General features: G+C 42.0%; 1 protein-coding gene across 1 annotated transcript; it reads right to left on the bottom strand.

Annotated features, from left to right (window-relative positions):
- Positions 1-4,493: 4,493 nt before the first annotated feature.
- AARD (alanine and arginine rich domain containing protein) lies at positions 4,494-9,702 on the bottom strand. Its single transcript, XM_019642132.1, has 2 exons — positions 9,376-9,702; positions 4,494-5,686 (listed from the first exon to the last, which is right to left on the bottom strand). Exons 1-2 carry the CDS (start codon positions 9,676-9,678, stop codon positions 5,543-5,545), a joined length of 447 nt encoding a protein of 148 aa, XP_019497677.1. The 5' UTR covers positions 9,679-9,702; the 3' UTR covers positions 4,494-5,542.
- Between the last annotated feature and the right edge of the window lie 8,211 nt (positions 9,703-17,913).

A 17,913-nucleotide genomic window follows, 5' to 3' on the forward strand; every position in this document is an offset into this window, starting at 1 on the left:
GCCCAGAGTTTCTGATGATAGCCACAGCTGCAATCAGACAGTACACCTCCCTGAACCTTCATCCCAGGAGGTTGTTGGAGTTCAGTTGTTTCCCTCTGGGTGCTTTGGGTACAAGGACCTGAATACCCAAATAAAAGTGGCTTAAACGGTTGAGTTTGATTGTGGTTGTCACCTCACAGATCAGGACTAGCCATAGGCAGTCAGTCTCACGGTTGGCTTAGCAGCTCAGTGATACCATCCAAGACGCTGCTTCTTTTCATCTTTCTGTCTTTCCGTCTTTGAGGTGCCCCACCATCTTCCACCTTGTTCACAGGGTGGCTGCAGCAGGTGTGAGCTTTGCAATCTCGTGTGACAAGGTTCCTTAGCAAGAAAGGAAGCGGTAAGGAGGAAGAGATCTTACCTCCTCTCTCTCCTTTTGTAAGGAAAAACGTTCCTCAGAAACACCCCCCAGCAAGCGTCCCTTATGTCTGATTGGACTTAACGGGATTCTGTAGCCATCCTGAGCTCCTAGAGGGGCTGGGAAAAGTGAAACTGTCATTCTCAGTCTCTGTCTTGGAACTGGGCACTTCCAAATCCTCAAGAAGGATGAATACAATGTTCGCTGGGCAGGCTGTGATGATAATCAACACTACAGTACTTCACATATATTAATCCTTTGGATCTTCACAACAAGCTCCCGGGGTAGGTGTGATCATATTATTTTACAGAGATACAAACTGAACTTCAGAGATGCTAAGTAGCATAGCGAGGTGGGGAAGGACCGGGTATCCAGCTCCAGCTCCTGACGCCAGAGGCTGCGCTTCTAGCCACACGTTGCACAGCTCTCAGCCTGCAGGGTCGGCCACAGCAGGCAGTCCACCAGGCTGCTTCTAACATCTCACACACACAAAGGTCTGAGCAATGCTTGTTTCCCTCTGAAGTGCAAATGTGACATTTTCCCCTGGCTGCAGTCAAGGTGTGGGTGAAAAGAGCAGAGAGGCATCCAAGAGTGACAAGAATTGATTCCTGTCATCATCAGGGCTGCAACAGCTGGGGCCGTGATCAGGGTAAGGGCTGGGGCTGGGAGAGTCCATTTCATGGCCAGCGGCCAGTAATAAACTGTCAGCAGCCCACTGTGCTACCACAGGTAACAGAGAGTCTGGGCAAGCCAGAGGTGAGTGACTGAATCCAGCTACCAGCAGGCAGGATTGGAATAGAAGAGAGTTTCTAGGTTAGAGGAATGTTTTAGAGGCCACTTCTACTCTCCCTCTAATTTCAATATGAGAACAATGAGGTCCAAATTGGGCCATTTGCCCCCAATCACCCAACTAATTTATGTAGAATGTGAGACACAAAAATGAGGGCTTTTTCTTTTTTTTTTTTTTTTATCCAGGCGGACACAAATAACTTGAGCCATGTCCACAATGAAGCCTTGGTGTGACCCTTGCAGAAAGCATCCCTAGCACTGCATGCATGCTTCTGATATTTCCAGAGTGTCTCAATAGCTAGCCCACACCCAACCTTGGACATGAATCTTGCCAACTCCACCTGCTGGCTGAGTGACCCACGGCGAGTGGCAGAACCTCTCCAATACTCATTCTCCTCCTCTATGCAATGGGAAAAGCAAAATTCCAACCTCACAGTGCTATGGGGACAATTATGTCTTAAACAGCAAATAGCACCATGTTCCGGGCAGATTCAGGGGTTGGTCGGTAGCCATTACTGTTCATGTCATAGCTCCCTGGAGCCTACTCCCAGTTTTGGTTAATCAGTATGTCAATCAGTAGAGGAGACTCAGAGTCAACATCACAATAGAGTGCAGGCAGCAGAGTGTTACGGAGACATAAAGATGTGATAAAGTAAGAGGCACAGGGACAGTCTGAGTCCACAATAGTAGTATGATCATGTACAACTAAAGATAAGAAAGAAAGAAGCACAGAAACAGTAAAAGAGCCTCCACCCTTCACTCAGTCTCCCAGACCAGTTTCAGCCTTCTTCCATTTGGGCACCTCGAGATGTAAACAAGACAGGTACCATTTTTACCAGCTTCTTTAGACAGATCTAAAGAATTCAAAGGAATTTGCTGTAGGTCATATAGCTGGTAAGTGGCAGAGCCAGGACTAAACACCAAGGCCAAATGACTCCAAAAACGTTCTACGTGCCTGCAAATCATTGTGGGCATTAAATAAGCTAATACACGTGGAGTTCATGGCGTATGCCTGGCAGAGGAGTGGTAGCTCATATCATTGCTAATTTCATCATTATCATCACATGGCCCTGTCCCTCCTGCACCAGACCCAGCCGAGAAAGATGGCGCTATTGCTCCTAAGCAAGAGGTGGCGCCTCCTAGCTCCCAGCATTCATCAGAGCCAGGATCAGGAAACAGCAAGAGGTACACGGTCCTCTGACAAGCAGTACCTGACTCGGGCGGCTGGAAGAGGCGTGCATGCCTCTCACAGTTATACTGCCCAGCCCTTGGTTCAGGGGGGACAAGAGGAGGCTGCCAGACCCAGAGGTCAGCAGGGTGGCACAGGCTCAATGCTAAACCTGCCCGTATTTCGAATCCTCCCATAACCCTCATCAGTAACATGGCCAAGAGGCAGGAGAGACGACGGCAGTGGTGGCAGTAGCAACAATGCAAGCAACCAAGAGAAAGCAGCTGGCACGGAAGGGCCTTGTGCCAGGCCCAAAGCCCAGAGGGACTCAGCAGTGATTACAGTATTAAGCAAATGATGCTGATGTCTGCACCAGGGTCCTGTACCCTGCCAGGGAGGAGACAAGGAGAGGTGGGATTCTTGTAATCACGCTGGTGCAGGCCCAGCCAGCAGGGGTTTTACCCATAGGCTGGGAGCGCTAGAAGCACCTGTTACAGCAGAAATAGTTTGGCACACCAAACAAAAACGTGGATTCATTCAGGCCACCTGTAAAGGAATTTAATGCTTAACAAGCTGCATAATGCTCCTAATTGTTATAATTAATTTGGCACCTCTTCCCTGGTAGGTGTTGAACAAGTATCGTATAGCCAAAGCCGATTTCTTGCTAACATGGTTTTCCCCCCATCATTAAAGCTTTGAGAAATTGTGTCATTTGAAAAACCTTAACACCGTGTTTTCTTCCAAAACTATCTTTTTAGTTTCTCTTCTTTTGGCCCTCTCTATTCACGATTGGTATGAACTCTACTTTCTTTGGCTTATTCAGTTACTGCTTCCCTGTTGCATACTTTAGGTTATAATTATTTTCTCATTTCCCCTCCAGCTGGCAGCAGTTTGGTCCCTTTCACCTCGTATTTCTTTAAAATGTCACACTGTGGCTCTAGCTTATTTAAACACCCTGGAAAGTGGAGAAATATATCCATCGTAGGCACGTCCCACATCCCTTAGAAAAGTGTCCCTGCTGTCTTTCCACGTGACACAGATGACAGGACCAGAATCCAAAAAGCTAACAACAAACAGCTAAGTGCTCTGCAAAGAAAATATATAGATGTGAAAACAATCTGGCTTTTGCTACTTAAAAATAAAAACAGGAGAGGGGTATCATAGGAAAGCAGAATTCACTTTAAGAAGGAAAACAAAGAAAAAATATTTAATAATCATAGTGCCCCATGTATCAAGCTCTCTTTGTATCTCCCTATTGACAGCTAATATCACAGGCCAACCCCACTGATTAGGGAATTCCAAAAATATGACACTTTTGAAACAAAGAGTTTCTTATTCTTTTTCTGTATCTGTCACTCCTAAAAGATACAGTGATCCAAAGTTTATTGCTGGAAGATAAAAAAAAAAACAAAGTGGTAACAAAAACTTTATAATAAACTAGAGGACATTTTTTTTGTCTGAAAAAGTGGAAAACAATGCATCCCTTTTTCAGAAGTTCTCTTTTTAAGTTTCTTTCTTTTGATTCCCAATAGAAGACGTTATCAGTATAACAATTATTCACACGAATACTAACCAGTGTCAGCTTCTCTGTATTCTATAAGGAATCTGTATTTTAAATTTAATCCTGAGTATTTTCTAAACACACAATCACAACAATTTATAAATATTAAACTTTAAAATGGACTTGAGAATGACTGCTCCAACATTTAAGTAGAATCTTTTTCGAAGAAGAGATCACCAGGAAGTCCACCAATTCTTTCCTCAGAATTTCTATAGCTTTGAGGAAGAGACATATAGGAAATCTGTTTTACTGATAAAATTTAAGAAAATAATCCATATATTTATAAGCCAAGAACTCATATGCAGAATGTCTCAAGAAATCCAGTGGTCAGACATTAGGATGCTGCCAACGACTCATCGACAGTGTCCTGTAAATTAAACATAGTAATATCTCAGTTCTACAAAGGGAAGAAATTAAGTACCGAAGGACTAGAATAATTCACTTATTGTGACCAAAAAAAAAAAAAGTTAAGGACAAAATAAACTTGGTTCAGATAACCTCAAATGCTCACACACTTAAAACCACTTATATTTATTTTAAGAAAAGACCATGTCCATTCTGTTGTCCTTTGTCTCCAAGAATTAATTTTTATTGTCAAGTCAATGTTAAAATTGCATACATTTTATATTAGTAAATTAATTTTTATTTTTACAGATAATGACCATTATGAATATCACTTAGATCTGCAAATGTTTTAACTTTATTTCTTGCATCAAGAAGGCAGCGCTTGTTAGGGTAGAGGTAGATATTTCTAATTCAACAAGAACCATTTTAACTCCTAAAGACTTAACAAGAGAATTGTATTAGTAGTGAATCTTTTGCGTACAGGTTATAAAACTCTACTTCAAGTGACTTAAGCTGAAGGAAATTTTATTAGAAGGACACTACAGTATATTCACGCATCCAACTGACAGCAAGGGACTGGGTTTCAAACAGCTCAGCCCCAGGGACAAGGAAAAGGAGCTCTCTCCCTCCCCTTTTGTGCTTTCAATAGTTTAGTTTCAAATCCCTTCATTAAAGCTCACACTTTCTCACACAATAGCCACCATCAGCTTCCAAGCCCCCTATCCCACATCAGGAAATACTAATGACTCTTTTAATTCTAGCTCAAAAACTCCCAAGGACACGCTGATCTGTGTGCCCATATCCAAGGAGGTGCGGCACCCTTAATCACAGACTCTACCTAAGGGGTACGGTTGGAATGTAGGCAGAAGTAATTCACACAAAAAATGGGTAGGGGCTGGGAATATTGAATAGCTAACTGGTCAGACAAATCAAGAATAACCAAGTAAAACAAAAACAGGCACAGATTCTGAAAGTTCAGGTATTGCCAGAAAGTTAAGGTGGCACAGGATAGAAAGCTGGAAATTGGCATTAAGGCATTCTCCAATACACTGTATTTTCGCTTCTATTTCCCAGCCAAAACAATAAATACATCACTTTAAAACTTAATAACACATCGTTTTCTCTCTCCTCTCTCTTAGATGTTTTCTGTCCCCTTCCCATAGCATCAGAGTTTGTAGTCACAAATTGTCCCTAAAAACCTCATGCAGAGCATCCCTACTGTTACTTTCAGAGTTGTTTTTGAAATTTTCTGTTAATTTTAGGACTCAGATCTTCAATTTCCTCATTCCAGTTTCACAGCATTATCTTCAGAGCTTTGAGAGTCTGATGCAATTTCTAGTTCATACTCCTGTTTCAACTGCTGCATTTTCATGTTTAAATCCAGTAAAGTTTTGGCCAGCTGACGATTTTGGAAATGCATTTCCAGCTACAAGTAAGAAAAAGAATAAGGACTTTTATTAGCCTGAGATATGGATCAAATGAAACTGTTCTCTGCACAGGAAAAATAAGGACTTTATAGGAAAGGGAAATAAGATATCAAGAAAGATGTATTTCTCCTCTTATTCTCCAGTCCTGTTGGGCCTGGCTATAAAACTTACTTTCTATATGACAAAGTAAAATCTAGATATACAAATAGCTTTTGAAATGGCCTTGAAATGAAAACACAAATAGCTGATGCACAAAGCTGTCCATATGAAAAATTCCTGTGTGTGGAAGACATTTCAAGCAATGGCATGTGATCTGCAATGAAATCACTTATCTATATGAGCTTTCTGAGCTACAGGGTAACTGCCCAGGGCCACCTAAGCGTGCAGGACCTGGGCTTATTTACTTGATTATTTGTCATTTCAAGTTTTTAGGGTTTTTAAATGGTCTGCCTGTCGAGCAAACATATCTAACGACACCTTAGAGGCACATGTACAGTTCTGTGTACTTATATAATCTAACAATATTCACTCTAGAGTAAAATCTGCTATATAGCAAGGCTGATTTATACCTTTCTCCAGTGGGAATTGGTGAAGGTCTTTATGTATTAAAACATAGATTTCTTGGGCAGTTTACCTGAGAGGCTGACCAACAAAGCTTAGCCCAGCATCATCTTTGTATTATAGTTGAACATTAACGATTTGCAAATTTCTTCAATTAGCGTTTTTGTTTAATGCAGTTCGTGAGGACCCTGTTCTGTCTGCTTAAAACCTTTCGTCACCTCACCAACGGAACCACCTAAGGATGCACTGGGGCATTCTGTTGGTAAAAAGCAAATATTGGTGGTCCCTTTCCAATTAGCAAAATAAGGCCATTGGATAAATTTTTCTTTTAGTTTTCCCCCGACGCATTTTTCTTCACTCTTCATCTTCTGGAGCCACTTCTCTGATAGCAAGAATTAGCAAGGAAAAAGGTCGATAAGCATCCTGCCATCAAGCATTAACAGTAATGACATAACAGCAACACAAAAAATCCCTGCACCTTGACGACAGGAAGCTGAGTCCTCCAGTGTGGCACAGATGCTCTATAATCTGCTCCCCTTTTCCAGGTTCATTTCCTGGCACTCTTCACACCAGACCCCGCTGTCAGGGTCCCCAACCTTGCCTGTCCCCAAATAAAAACACTGAGCTAAGCCACATCTTGTTCCTCTGCTGAGGATGCCCTTTGACACCCTTCTTCCTGTTGAACCCAGCCAAATGCCAACTCCTGTTAGAAGAGGTCCCTTCCCTTTTGCCTCTTATCTGTGCTTCCAGAGCATTCTGTGCATGTGACTCTCACAGCACACAGACTAGACTAGACTGATGGTTGAGGGTACGGTTTGTTTCACATTCCTAGTTGTATCACCAACTGTGGCTGTACTGCCTGGGCACACAACCTGGTGGGTTCTCTGTGTGTTTGTTAAAAGACTGAGTGAATGAATGACTAAATGTATGAACTGATGAATATTCATCATCTACTTTCCTGTCAAGAACCAAGGAGTAAAATTACTGATAATGGTTCACCACCTAAGAAAATATGTGTAATTCACACCTATTTAGGAAATTCAAACCCCAGTGCTTCCTTAACTTTTCTTTCATCTTGGATCCTTTTGAGAATCTGATGAAAACTATGAATGCTTTCTGAGGTTAAAAAAAAATGCACTGTATGCACATACAAAATTTTGCATACAATCTTAGGTATATAGAACCTCTGAAATCCACTCACAGGCCCTAGAAATCAATGTATCCCACTAAGAAGACCATTTGGAACAAATATTATAGCATAAATAACATCACATAAATAGCAACACAACTCTAAATTAATTGAACCTGTTCATCATTGCTCCTTACACAAATACCACTCAATACATGATACATGCACATAGGACGATTCCTGTAGAAATCTGGTTAACGGCTCATTATCAGAAACTGTCTCTTCTCGTGCTGATGTTGAACTAAAACATCCACACAATTTTGCCTCTTCCTCATGACTAGTCACTCACGTGGTGAAATTGTTGTCAAGATGTTGACCATGGTCTGTAGCCCCAAAACATAGCACCTGTGTATGTGTGAAATTCTCCAGTTCCTTTCTTGATCTTTGAAAGCTATATATTTGTCATGCTTTGGTACAATCAGTATCCAAGATCTATAATAATAATTATCATAATAAGAGCCACTAAATAGTGCCTATGTGTCAGGCACTTTATTATAATATTATCTCAAATCCTTAAAGCAGTCCTATGAGGTTATTATCTCCATTTTACAGATGAGTAAACTCAAACTTGCAATTAACAATCCCAAAATGGTAGGGCCAGCAAGTGTAGTAAGCAGAGCCTGTAAACGCTAATGCTGGGATTCAACTGTTTGGGATTTTATTCTCCACCTCCTCCCCACCCTCAATATATTACTTGCCTGAAATACCTACTGGTAAAGCGACCTGCTAGAATGTGAAGATTAGAAGGTGTCTCAGAGCTTATTCAGTAGCATCTTTTCATTTGATTCAAATATGAGTCAACTGAGGTACAGAGAAAGGTGGTGACATCCTAGGTCAGCAGCACAGAGAGGGCTGAGACAGGTCTCAGCCTTCCAGTTTGCTTCCTGGCCCACAGCATACCCCTCCAGGCAAGTATTCCTCCCAGTGAGGTATCTCCGTTATCCACCTGCTCAGGTGCATGAAGAAAACCAAGTGTTTCTTCAGTATGATACCCTCAGAAATAATACATCCCTTGTCAAATTCAAATTGTTAGCACGGGTTAAATTGGATTTACTACCTTACTGCCATTCTTAAACTCAGAAATGAGTCAGATATTCTGTTAAGGTTCTTAAATCAACTTACTGATGGTTGAATCAGGTCTAAAGTAGTAGAATATTTTATTAGTATTCAGTGCAAGAGAGTAGAAATTTCCAAGTCAACTCTCCCTACACACATGTTCATAGACAGCACCTTTTTAAGTCTGAATTGCTCTTACTCATTTTGTCCTTTTCAAATTTTGTCTAATTTGGAAGTTGTTTAAATTTTTTAAAAACACACACACACATACAGTAATCTATAATAACTTACTCTTTTCTGTTTAACCTTGGGACCTAATCTGACCAATGTTTAAAGGCTACAACTTTACATAATATTATTTCCTGTTTTCTGAATTCTTACCAAGGGGAAAGATTAAGCGTAAAACTTGCGGAATAAAAGAAATAGTTGCTGGTGGACTCGCTCCATCAACCCCACGGGAGAATTTATTTTATTGAAATTTCCTTCTCCACGGCCATATGAGCTCCCTACAGGGAACTTTCCATAAGGTAGGAAAAAAAAAAAAAACAGATCAAGTTGGGGAGGAGTTACTGGGGTCTTGAGCTTGTCACTAGTAGACTCAGCGCCCCACAGGTGCCAGCACCTCGGATCCTGTACAACCGGTTCCCTCCCAGATGCTGCTGGGGAGGTGGGGGCAACATCACCTTGTGGGGATACTAGGCGACCGTGGGGGAAAATCGACAGCGAGGGCTTAGCTGCCTCTAGCTGCACACCCCCACTGCCTTCCTCCCTGAAGAGCTCCCCTTGCCTCGCAATCCCTGTAGCGGACCACGCAGCCTGTGGCCGGGAGCCCCACAGAGGACCGAGCCGAGGACGGTCCCAGCGCCGCCAGGGCGCGCTCACCAGCTCTGCACGCAGCCCGGCCAAGGCGCTCTCGAAGGTTGCGGGACTCTGCTCTTCCCCAGCCGCCGCCGCAGGCGAGCGCCTGGAGTCCCCGCGCGGAACCGCACACTGGAAGGCGCGCAACAGCCGCCGCCTGAGGTCGTCCAGCCGCGTATAGGCGGCCGGGACTTCCTCCTGGGGGGCTGAGGGCCCAAGCCCAACTCTGACCGGAACTCCGTGGGGCCCCCGGGGCATTCCCTCTCGGCTGCGGCCTGAGTCCCCCAGGCCCATCGCAGGGACAACGGATCTCAGCCTCCCGGGCATGGATCGCCAACGGCTTGTTTCCAAGTGTGAGAAAGAGGGCGGGTGAGGGCGGGGCGGGGATAACTAACGGAACCTGCGGAACCGCTGCCACGTGGGACGCAGCTGTTGCAACGCCGCTAAGAGGCGCTCCATGTCCCCCAGCCTCATTCATCTCTGTCCTCCTTCCACTCTTTATCAGCAAGCCAAGGAGGCGGTTCCCATACCTCCGAAAAGATATTTGAACCGGACCACATCTTCTTGTTCTTTGAAGTGTCTTTCTAAGGGGCAGACTTGGATCCCTCCACGTAGGTGAAAGTTAGATTACAGATGGAAGGTTTGAGAACACAGGTGGAATGTCATGGCAGAACTGCTGCCCCAGTTCCCTTGATTATTTAGTACTTCATCCCTTTAAAATAATTTTTTCTCACTTTCTTGTATCTGCCAGGCACTGTGACAAGGTATATCCCCAATATAAAGTCTAATTAGGCCCCCTTACGTCTCCCCGGCATTTTCCACAGTCAAGTGGGGGAAGCTTGGCCCTATTTGTGGTGAGAAAGATGGTTTTTCCATAAGCCCAACAATGCAGGAGGCGCTTGGAATTCTGAACTCCATGCTTTTTTTCTGTGCTTGACCCCTTTCCGCGACTTTCACATTGATGAAGGGGTTAAGATGAAAAATAAAAGCTCCTCTTACCCCAAAGCGTGCTACTTTATAATTCCCAATTCAGTGTAAGCATGTGTCAGTATTACGTGTATATCCTCTCTCAGTGAACATAATCAATTGCCCCTTTTTGATCTAAGGGCGAATTTCTAAAAAGGAATAAACAAAAATTTTGCATGATCGTAGAATACAATTATCGCGCCTCTCCGTCCCCCCCCCAAAAAAAGTGGCCAAGATGTACTCTCTTTAGAGTTATTCGTTCATTCAGTAAAGATTTAGAAATCACCTGCAATGTTCCAGGCCTGTGATAAAAATTAGAGCTAATTTTTATTAGCACTTACTGTGTGCTATGCACTTTATGTGTGTTAACCCATTTTATCTTTATAACAACCGTGTGAGGTAGATACTCTGAGTCTCTGAATTTTACAAATGAAGAAGCTGAGGCAGAGGTTAAGCTAAATGCCAAAGACCATAAGACTGAGGATTTGCACCTGGGAAGCCTGGCTTGTGTTCTGAACCACTGGGACACACCCTGGTATGCCTACCAACGAGGGAAAAAAGTTGTCCAATTTACATGTTGCATGAGTCTGTTCAAATTCCAAATGCTCACAAAATTCAGCTCTACTGAAATGTCTTAAGGCTCCACTGGATAAGGAGGAATACAGGCTCTCAGACCTCTGTAGATAACCTGCCAAATTCCAAATTCCACACCTTACAAGAATTTACAACCTAGCACAGTTATCATTGTGTAGTATTGTTTCATAAAGATTGTCTAGAAACATCTGAGGATGTATGCTATTTGGTAAAACTTATGAACATCCATATAGTCTACCAGGCACCAACAGAGTACAAGTGTAAGGTTTGGGGGATTTTTGTTGCCTTTTTGGATGATAGGTTGATGGGACTTGAAAACCAGCACTAGTCAATGAGGTAGAATAAATGTTTAAAATGAGTTTTCTACCATGATTTTTCATTTGTCTCCAGATCATTTACTTCAACAAGAATTTCAGTTAAGTTTAATTCAACAAACAGTGAATGGTACATGGTCAGTGTTAAGCATTGTACCATGTGAGGGAGATTAGAAGGGGAGTCAGGCACAGTTTTTGCCATGCAGAAGCTTAGAGCCTGGAGGAGCAAATTCCTTCATTCATTCATAAAGCAATATTTATTTAACGTCTTATTATGCACCAAGTATTATACAAGGTGTTCAGGTTTCAAAAGTAAACCAGAAAGCTAAAATGGTATTTTAAAACAGTCTGGTTTTATCACAAATGAATAATTTTCTTCCATAGATTGAATTTCTTAGCTGTGGTCCCTCTTGAAATTTACAATAATGTTTTTTCTTCTACATTTGTAAAGTGAATTGAAGTATTAGGGAACTAGAATGAATATAACACACAGAGACATTTGAGTTATGAAATTATTAGTTATCCATTGCTACATCACAGATCACCCCAAAATGTAATGGCTTAAAACAGCAATAGGCATTTATTATCTCTCATGATTTCTGTGGGCAAGAATTTGGAAACAGGGCCGGCTGAGTGGCGCGATGGTTAAGAACTGGCTTGGGACGCCAGAGGGACCCGGTTCGGATCCCACATATGAGGGCCAGTGACACTGTCCTCCACAGCTAAGATGCTGAACAACAGCTCAACCTGGAGCTGGGCTGCTGTGAGTCACCGGTGACGGCGTAGGCTGCAGCCCCTGTGGCAGTGGGTTGCCATGGGCTGCCGTGTGTAGCCAGCAGCCAGCGTGAGCGGCCAGCAGCCGCCTTGAGCGGCCATCCAGAAGCCGGTGACTGATCTGCCTTGCCCGGGAAGAGCGCAATGATGGTGCCAACTTGGGCCAGTGAAGCAATGCCCTCCACAACTAGACTGAAGGGCAAAACGACAGCAGCTTGCCTGTTCCCCTTCCCCCAAATCCCCAGCGCTGTTCCCATCCCCCCAATTCCCCAAGGGAAAAAAAAATTAAAAAAAAAAAAAGAATTTGGAAACAGCTTAAGTCATCATCTGGGACTTTCATGACATTATAGTCAAATATCAGCCAAAACTTTGGTCATCTGAAGCTGGATGTGAATGGAGCTGGAGGATCTACTCACATGATTAGATATATGTTAAAAAAAATATGCACAAGATCTATATGAGGAAAACTCTGCTGCAAGAAATCAAAACAGAACTATAGAAATGAAGAGATATTCCATGTTCATGGATAGAAAGACTAAATATTGTCAAAATATTAGTTCTTCCCAATGCAATCCCAATAAAAATGTCAGCAAGTTGTTTTGTGGATATCAACAAACCAATTCTAAAGTTTATATGGAGCGACAAAATATCCAGAATAGCCGACATAATATTGAAGGAGAAGAACAAAGTGGAAGGCTGACACTACCCAACTACAAGACTCTCTATAAAGCTACAGTAATCAAGACAGTGTGGTACTGGCAAAAGCATGGACAAATAGATCGATGGAATAGACTAGAGAGCCCCAAAGTAGACCCACATAAATATAGTCAATTGATCTTTGACAAAGAAGCAAAGGCAACACAAGGGAGAAAAGAGTCTTTTTCAACAAATAGAAAAACTGGACTTCATGTGCAAAAAAAAAAAAACAACTGCACAGACCTGCACCCTTCACAAAAATTAACTCAAACTGAGTATAGACTTAAATGATCACAGGCCTAAATGACCAAAACTATAAAACTCCTAGAAGATAACATAAGAAGGCCACCTCTCAGTTCTTTTGAACACCAGCAGGAGGCTGAACGCACAGATCATACTCCTAATTCATGCAGAGCTGCAGCAAAACAAGTCTGAAATTCCTCATGAAAAAAGCCAAATCTCATAAATTCATTAGTTAGCATCTACTGCTGTTGCAACACATGTCTCCTTTATTCCTTGCCCCTAGAAAGCCAGATCCCAGTTTTTTTATGTGTTCTTTAGGTGTGCCTCGGGAACCTTCGATCTAATGCCACTTCTTTGTCTCCTCTTCAGCCCTCCACTCTGAACAGTTATGCTTTTGAGCAATGGGCTCTGTGTGTTCCCACTGCAAACAGGATGTCCCTGAGTGCTCTGTGCAGAAAAGAACAAATACTTCTCTAGGCTTTAGAGAAAGGAGATTTTCCTTAGAAGCCTTAATATCAATATTTGTAATTTTTTCAGTGAACAGATTAGTGGTTTGAGCCATTTGTGAGACTGTGGGGAATGTGGTCATTTTATTTTCTGCTAACAAAGAGTTGGCAAAAATTCCTTTTTGGTTGTGGAATGTCCAAAATGTAGTCAATGTCTTCCTAGCTTAATGTGCCAGAGAACTCTGGGGTCAAAATGCTGGTATTAAATCCCAGCTTCACCCCTTGCTGACCATGTGACTTTGTGTAAGCTCTCTGAGTTGATTTGTTCACATGTAAAATGAAAATAATCTTTTCCTCCTCAACTTGTTTGTTAAATAGATTAACTAAAGGACCCAGGAGTGCACTAAACCAAGTAGGCCCCTCAAAAATGTGATTCCTGCTTGTCATATAAGGGATGGGATTGGAGTTCTACCATAGGGACATGTTTCTGAATGTTGCATGAATGAATACAACAGTGTTATGTATCTAAAAGATACAGGAGAATTAACATTAGGATTGTAAGGGAAACCGAGTCAGAGTAGAACTACATCTGTGAAACCAGTCTGAACAATGCCCATTCCAGTGGATTGGATGACCATTTTAAATTGTCAGCAGCCATAGGGAACCCATATAATCATCTCAATCGTATCCTCTGTGTATGGTGAGTCATATTATTGTTCAAAATACTTTCTACCTCTTCTGGGAAGCTTATACTTCATTCCACCGATCTCGGCTCAGCCATGGCACTTGCTTAAGCTAATGAACGGTGAGCAGAAGGAATACGTGCAATTTCCCAGCGACATGTTTAGGTGCCATCGCACAACTTGCCCTCTCCTGTTTCCCAGCAGTGTCCCAGGGTAGGCAGTCCCCTCACCCTGGGCCCTGGAGTGAAGGTATCATTGAGCAGATGGGAACCTGGCCTGTCGTGCCTGTGTAGTTGGAGTGAGAAATAAACATATGTAATGATCCAAGGAGATTGGTGTGTTTGCTTTTTTTAAAAAAGATTTTATTGGGGAATTGGGCAAGGGGAACGGAATTGGGGAATTGGGGAAGGGGAACAGCCAAGTTGTTGTCCTTCCATGTTAATTGTGGCGGGCGCAGCTAGCTCAGCTCCAAATCCAGTCGCCATCCAGCCGCCCTTCGGCAGCTCACAGCCGCTCAGCTCAAGGTGCTGTGTTCAATCTTAGTTGTGGGTGGGCATAGCCCACCATCCTACGCGGGAGTCAAACCAGCAACCTTGTTGTTAGGAGCACGTGCTCTCACCAGCTGAGCCATCCTGCCAGCAGCAGCTCAGCTCAGGCACAGCTCACTGGCCCATATGAGAATCGAGCCGGTGACCCTGTCGCTCAAAGCTCACGCTCTTAACCAACTGAGCCATTTGGCCAGCCACTGGTGTGTTTGCTTTTTGAAAGCCTGGATATCCAATTCTTCTTTTGATTTATTTTTTTTTATAAAAGCAGAGTGCAGATGTTAGCATCCAGATGACTGAGGTCTAATAAATTGAAGTTTTATTGAATCATCTGTGAAGAGATATACAGAAGCTAATTTGCCTCAAGCAAGAAAAATCTAGTGATTGGAAGGCACCAAAAAGTTCTAGTAACTGTCCAAATATATTTGCTCTTTTATTAAATGAATTTAAATGAATTACAAAAGTCATGCATGAAATATAGATAGCCGTGACTTTTTTGTTGACAGAGAATATATAAAAGCCCATATGCATGATACTGTATCATTTTAGATTGTCAGTTTATAGTCTGAGAAGAACATCATGGCTTCATTTCCACACCAAATATATAATGGGATATGTTTCTTTTAAGATAGTTTTGACTGTTTATCTTGTCTTCATGCTTTGTGTCTTAAAGACATTTCAATTACAGCCTGCTTCTAAGATTCAACAAAATATGACACCAGAAAAATACAGAAACTAGAAAACTTAACGGCACTTTTCTGCAGGGCCTTTTGTGATATGCAAGAGTTTTGAGAAATAGAATAAATGTCAAATTTGTCCAAAGAATAACTGATATCCACTCTAATAAGTATATATTAACATAAGGTACACAAGTTAACTATTTTCTTTGACAATTTCAATTCTATGCATAGATATAAGCACTCAGGACACAATATCTGCCAAAGAATAGTGTTGCCTTCCTTAAGATGGAACTGTCTTTTCAGTAAAACTGAAATATTATTCAATCAGCATATGTTTGTTGAGCTGTACTTAGTTGAATGCAGTGTTCAAAGAGCACCCAAGCAGAGAAATATGTTAACGAATGCATTTCTTTTGGACTGAAATTGAAATGGTGAAATAATTGCCAGAAACAGTTATAGTATTTGAGATAGGCAGCCCCTAAAATGGCTCCCTGGAATGGGATGTCATTTCTGAGATTTGGTTACAAAAAGACTGTCAATTTTGCCTTGCTCACTTGTCCTGAAGGAAACCAGCTGCTAGACCATGAACTGCCTGATGGAGAGGCCATGTAGCAAGTAATAGAGGTGTAACTGAAACCTAGTTTGTATGCCCTATGCAGAGTAAGACCAATCATTAAAGCATAAAATATGCAACAAGGAAAGAGTTTATTTCGAGAGGCAGCCAAACCAGGAGGTGGGGAGAAAGCCCAAATCTCTCTCCCTGATCCAGAGTTCAGGGCGGGTTTTTAAGAGGTTAAGGGAACAGGTATCTGAAGGCACTAACCAGGCAAGTTTTGATTGAAGGACCTTGGAACTTGGCCATTTATGGTAAGATATGGTACCATAAGGGGCTTCAGCACCGGATCTTCCTGGACAGCGGGCCCTTTGCTCCTGAGCGGGTCCTGGTGTTCAACTCTAAGTTCCAGTTATATCCCAGTCCTTTGGTTCCATGGGGGTGGGGGGCGAGACTTTGATTCTGGGTGCAGCTAGACGTCAAAGTTATCTCCTCTGCACATTCTTCAGCTGCATGACTTGAAGTTTTGGTCTGTTGTCTTTGAAAAGTAACTCAGTATTTTGTTAGAAACAGAATAGGACCATTTTGAGCGGGTTCAAAGGGAGGCCATTGGTCAGCAGCCAGTGAGGAATCAAACCCTCGTCCAATAGCCCATGAGGAACTGAACTCACGACCACATGAGTGAGCCTGAATGAGAATCTTCCCCCAGTCAAGACTTCGATGACACTGCAGCCCCACCCAACACCTTGGTTGCATCTTCATGAGAGACCCCAAGACAGAGGACCCAACTACACTACACCAGGTTTCTGAACACAAAAATTCTGATATATTGTTTGTTGGTTCAAGTTTATAAGGTTTTTTAACTGTGTTTTTTATTTAAAAATATACTTTATTGAGATGTGAATGCCATGCAAATTTAACCTACACAACTTGATGAGTTTGGAGATAAGTAAACACGCATGAAACCATCACCACAATCTATCCACAATAAACATATCCATCACCTACGAAAGTTTCCTCCTTCCCTCTTTATTATTATTTGTGATAAGGACACTTGACATAAGATCTACCCTCTCAGCAAATTTTAAGTGTACAGTACAGGGTTGTTAACTATAGACTCTATGCTATACAGTAGATCTCCAAGATTTATTCATATTATGTAACTGAAACAGTGTATGCTTTAACTAATGCCTCCCTATTTCCCCTCCCTACCAGCCCCTGGCAACCACCATTTTATGAGTGCCTCCTTTTATGTGTTTCACTATTTTAGATTCTTCATGTAAGTGGTATCATAGAATTAGTCCTTCCATGTCTAACTTATTTCACTTAGCGTGATGTCCTGGAAGTTTATAGCTGGAGCATGTGTGTGTGTGTGTGTGTGTGTGTGTGTTTGTGTGTGTGTGTGTGTATGTGTGTACATATCTCATATTTTCTTTATCCATTCATCTGTTGATGGACAAAAAAGTTGCTGCCATGTCTTGGCTATTGTGAATAATGATGCTGTGAACATGAGAGGGCAGATACCTCTTTGAGATCCTGATTTGAGTGCCTATGTATATATATCCAGAGATGCAAGTACTGGATCATATGCTAGTTCTAGTTTTAGTTTCTGTGGAACCTCCATACTGTTTTCCACAATTGCTCTACCAATTTACATACCCACCAATGGTACAAGGTTCCCTTTTCTCTATATCCTTGCCAATATTTGTTATCTTTTGTTTTTTTAATAGCCATCCTAACAGTATGATGTGATAACACATTGTGGTTTTGATGTTCATTTTATGATTAGTGATGTTGAGCACCTTTTCATATATTTGTTGGCCATTTGAAGAAATGTCTGTTTACTTCCTTTGTCCATATTTTTAAGCAGGTTAATTGGCTTTTTGCTACTGAGTTGTAGGAGTTTCTTATATATTTTGAATATTAACCATTTATCAGATATATAGTTTGCAAATATTTTCTCCCATTCTATAGATTCTCTTTACATATCGTTGATTGTTTTCTTTGATGTGCAGCAGCTTTTCAGTTTGATGTATTGCCAATATGTATATGTATATATATTTTTGTT

The sequence above is a fragment of the Hipposideros armiger genome, unplaced genomic scaffold (genome assembly GCF_001890085.2).
Source record: "Hipposideros armiger isolate ML-2016 unplaced genomic scaffold, ASM189008v1 scaffold_65, whole genome shotgun sequence".
In the NCBI taxonomy this organism is placed as follows: Eukaryota; Metazoa; Chordata; class Mammalia; order Chiroptera; family Hipposideridae; genus Hipposideros; species Hipposideros armiger.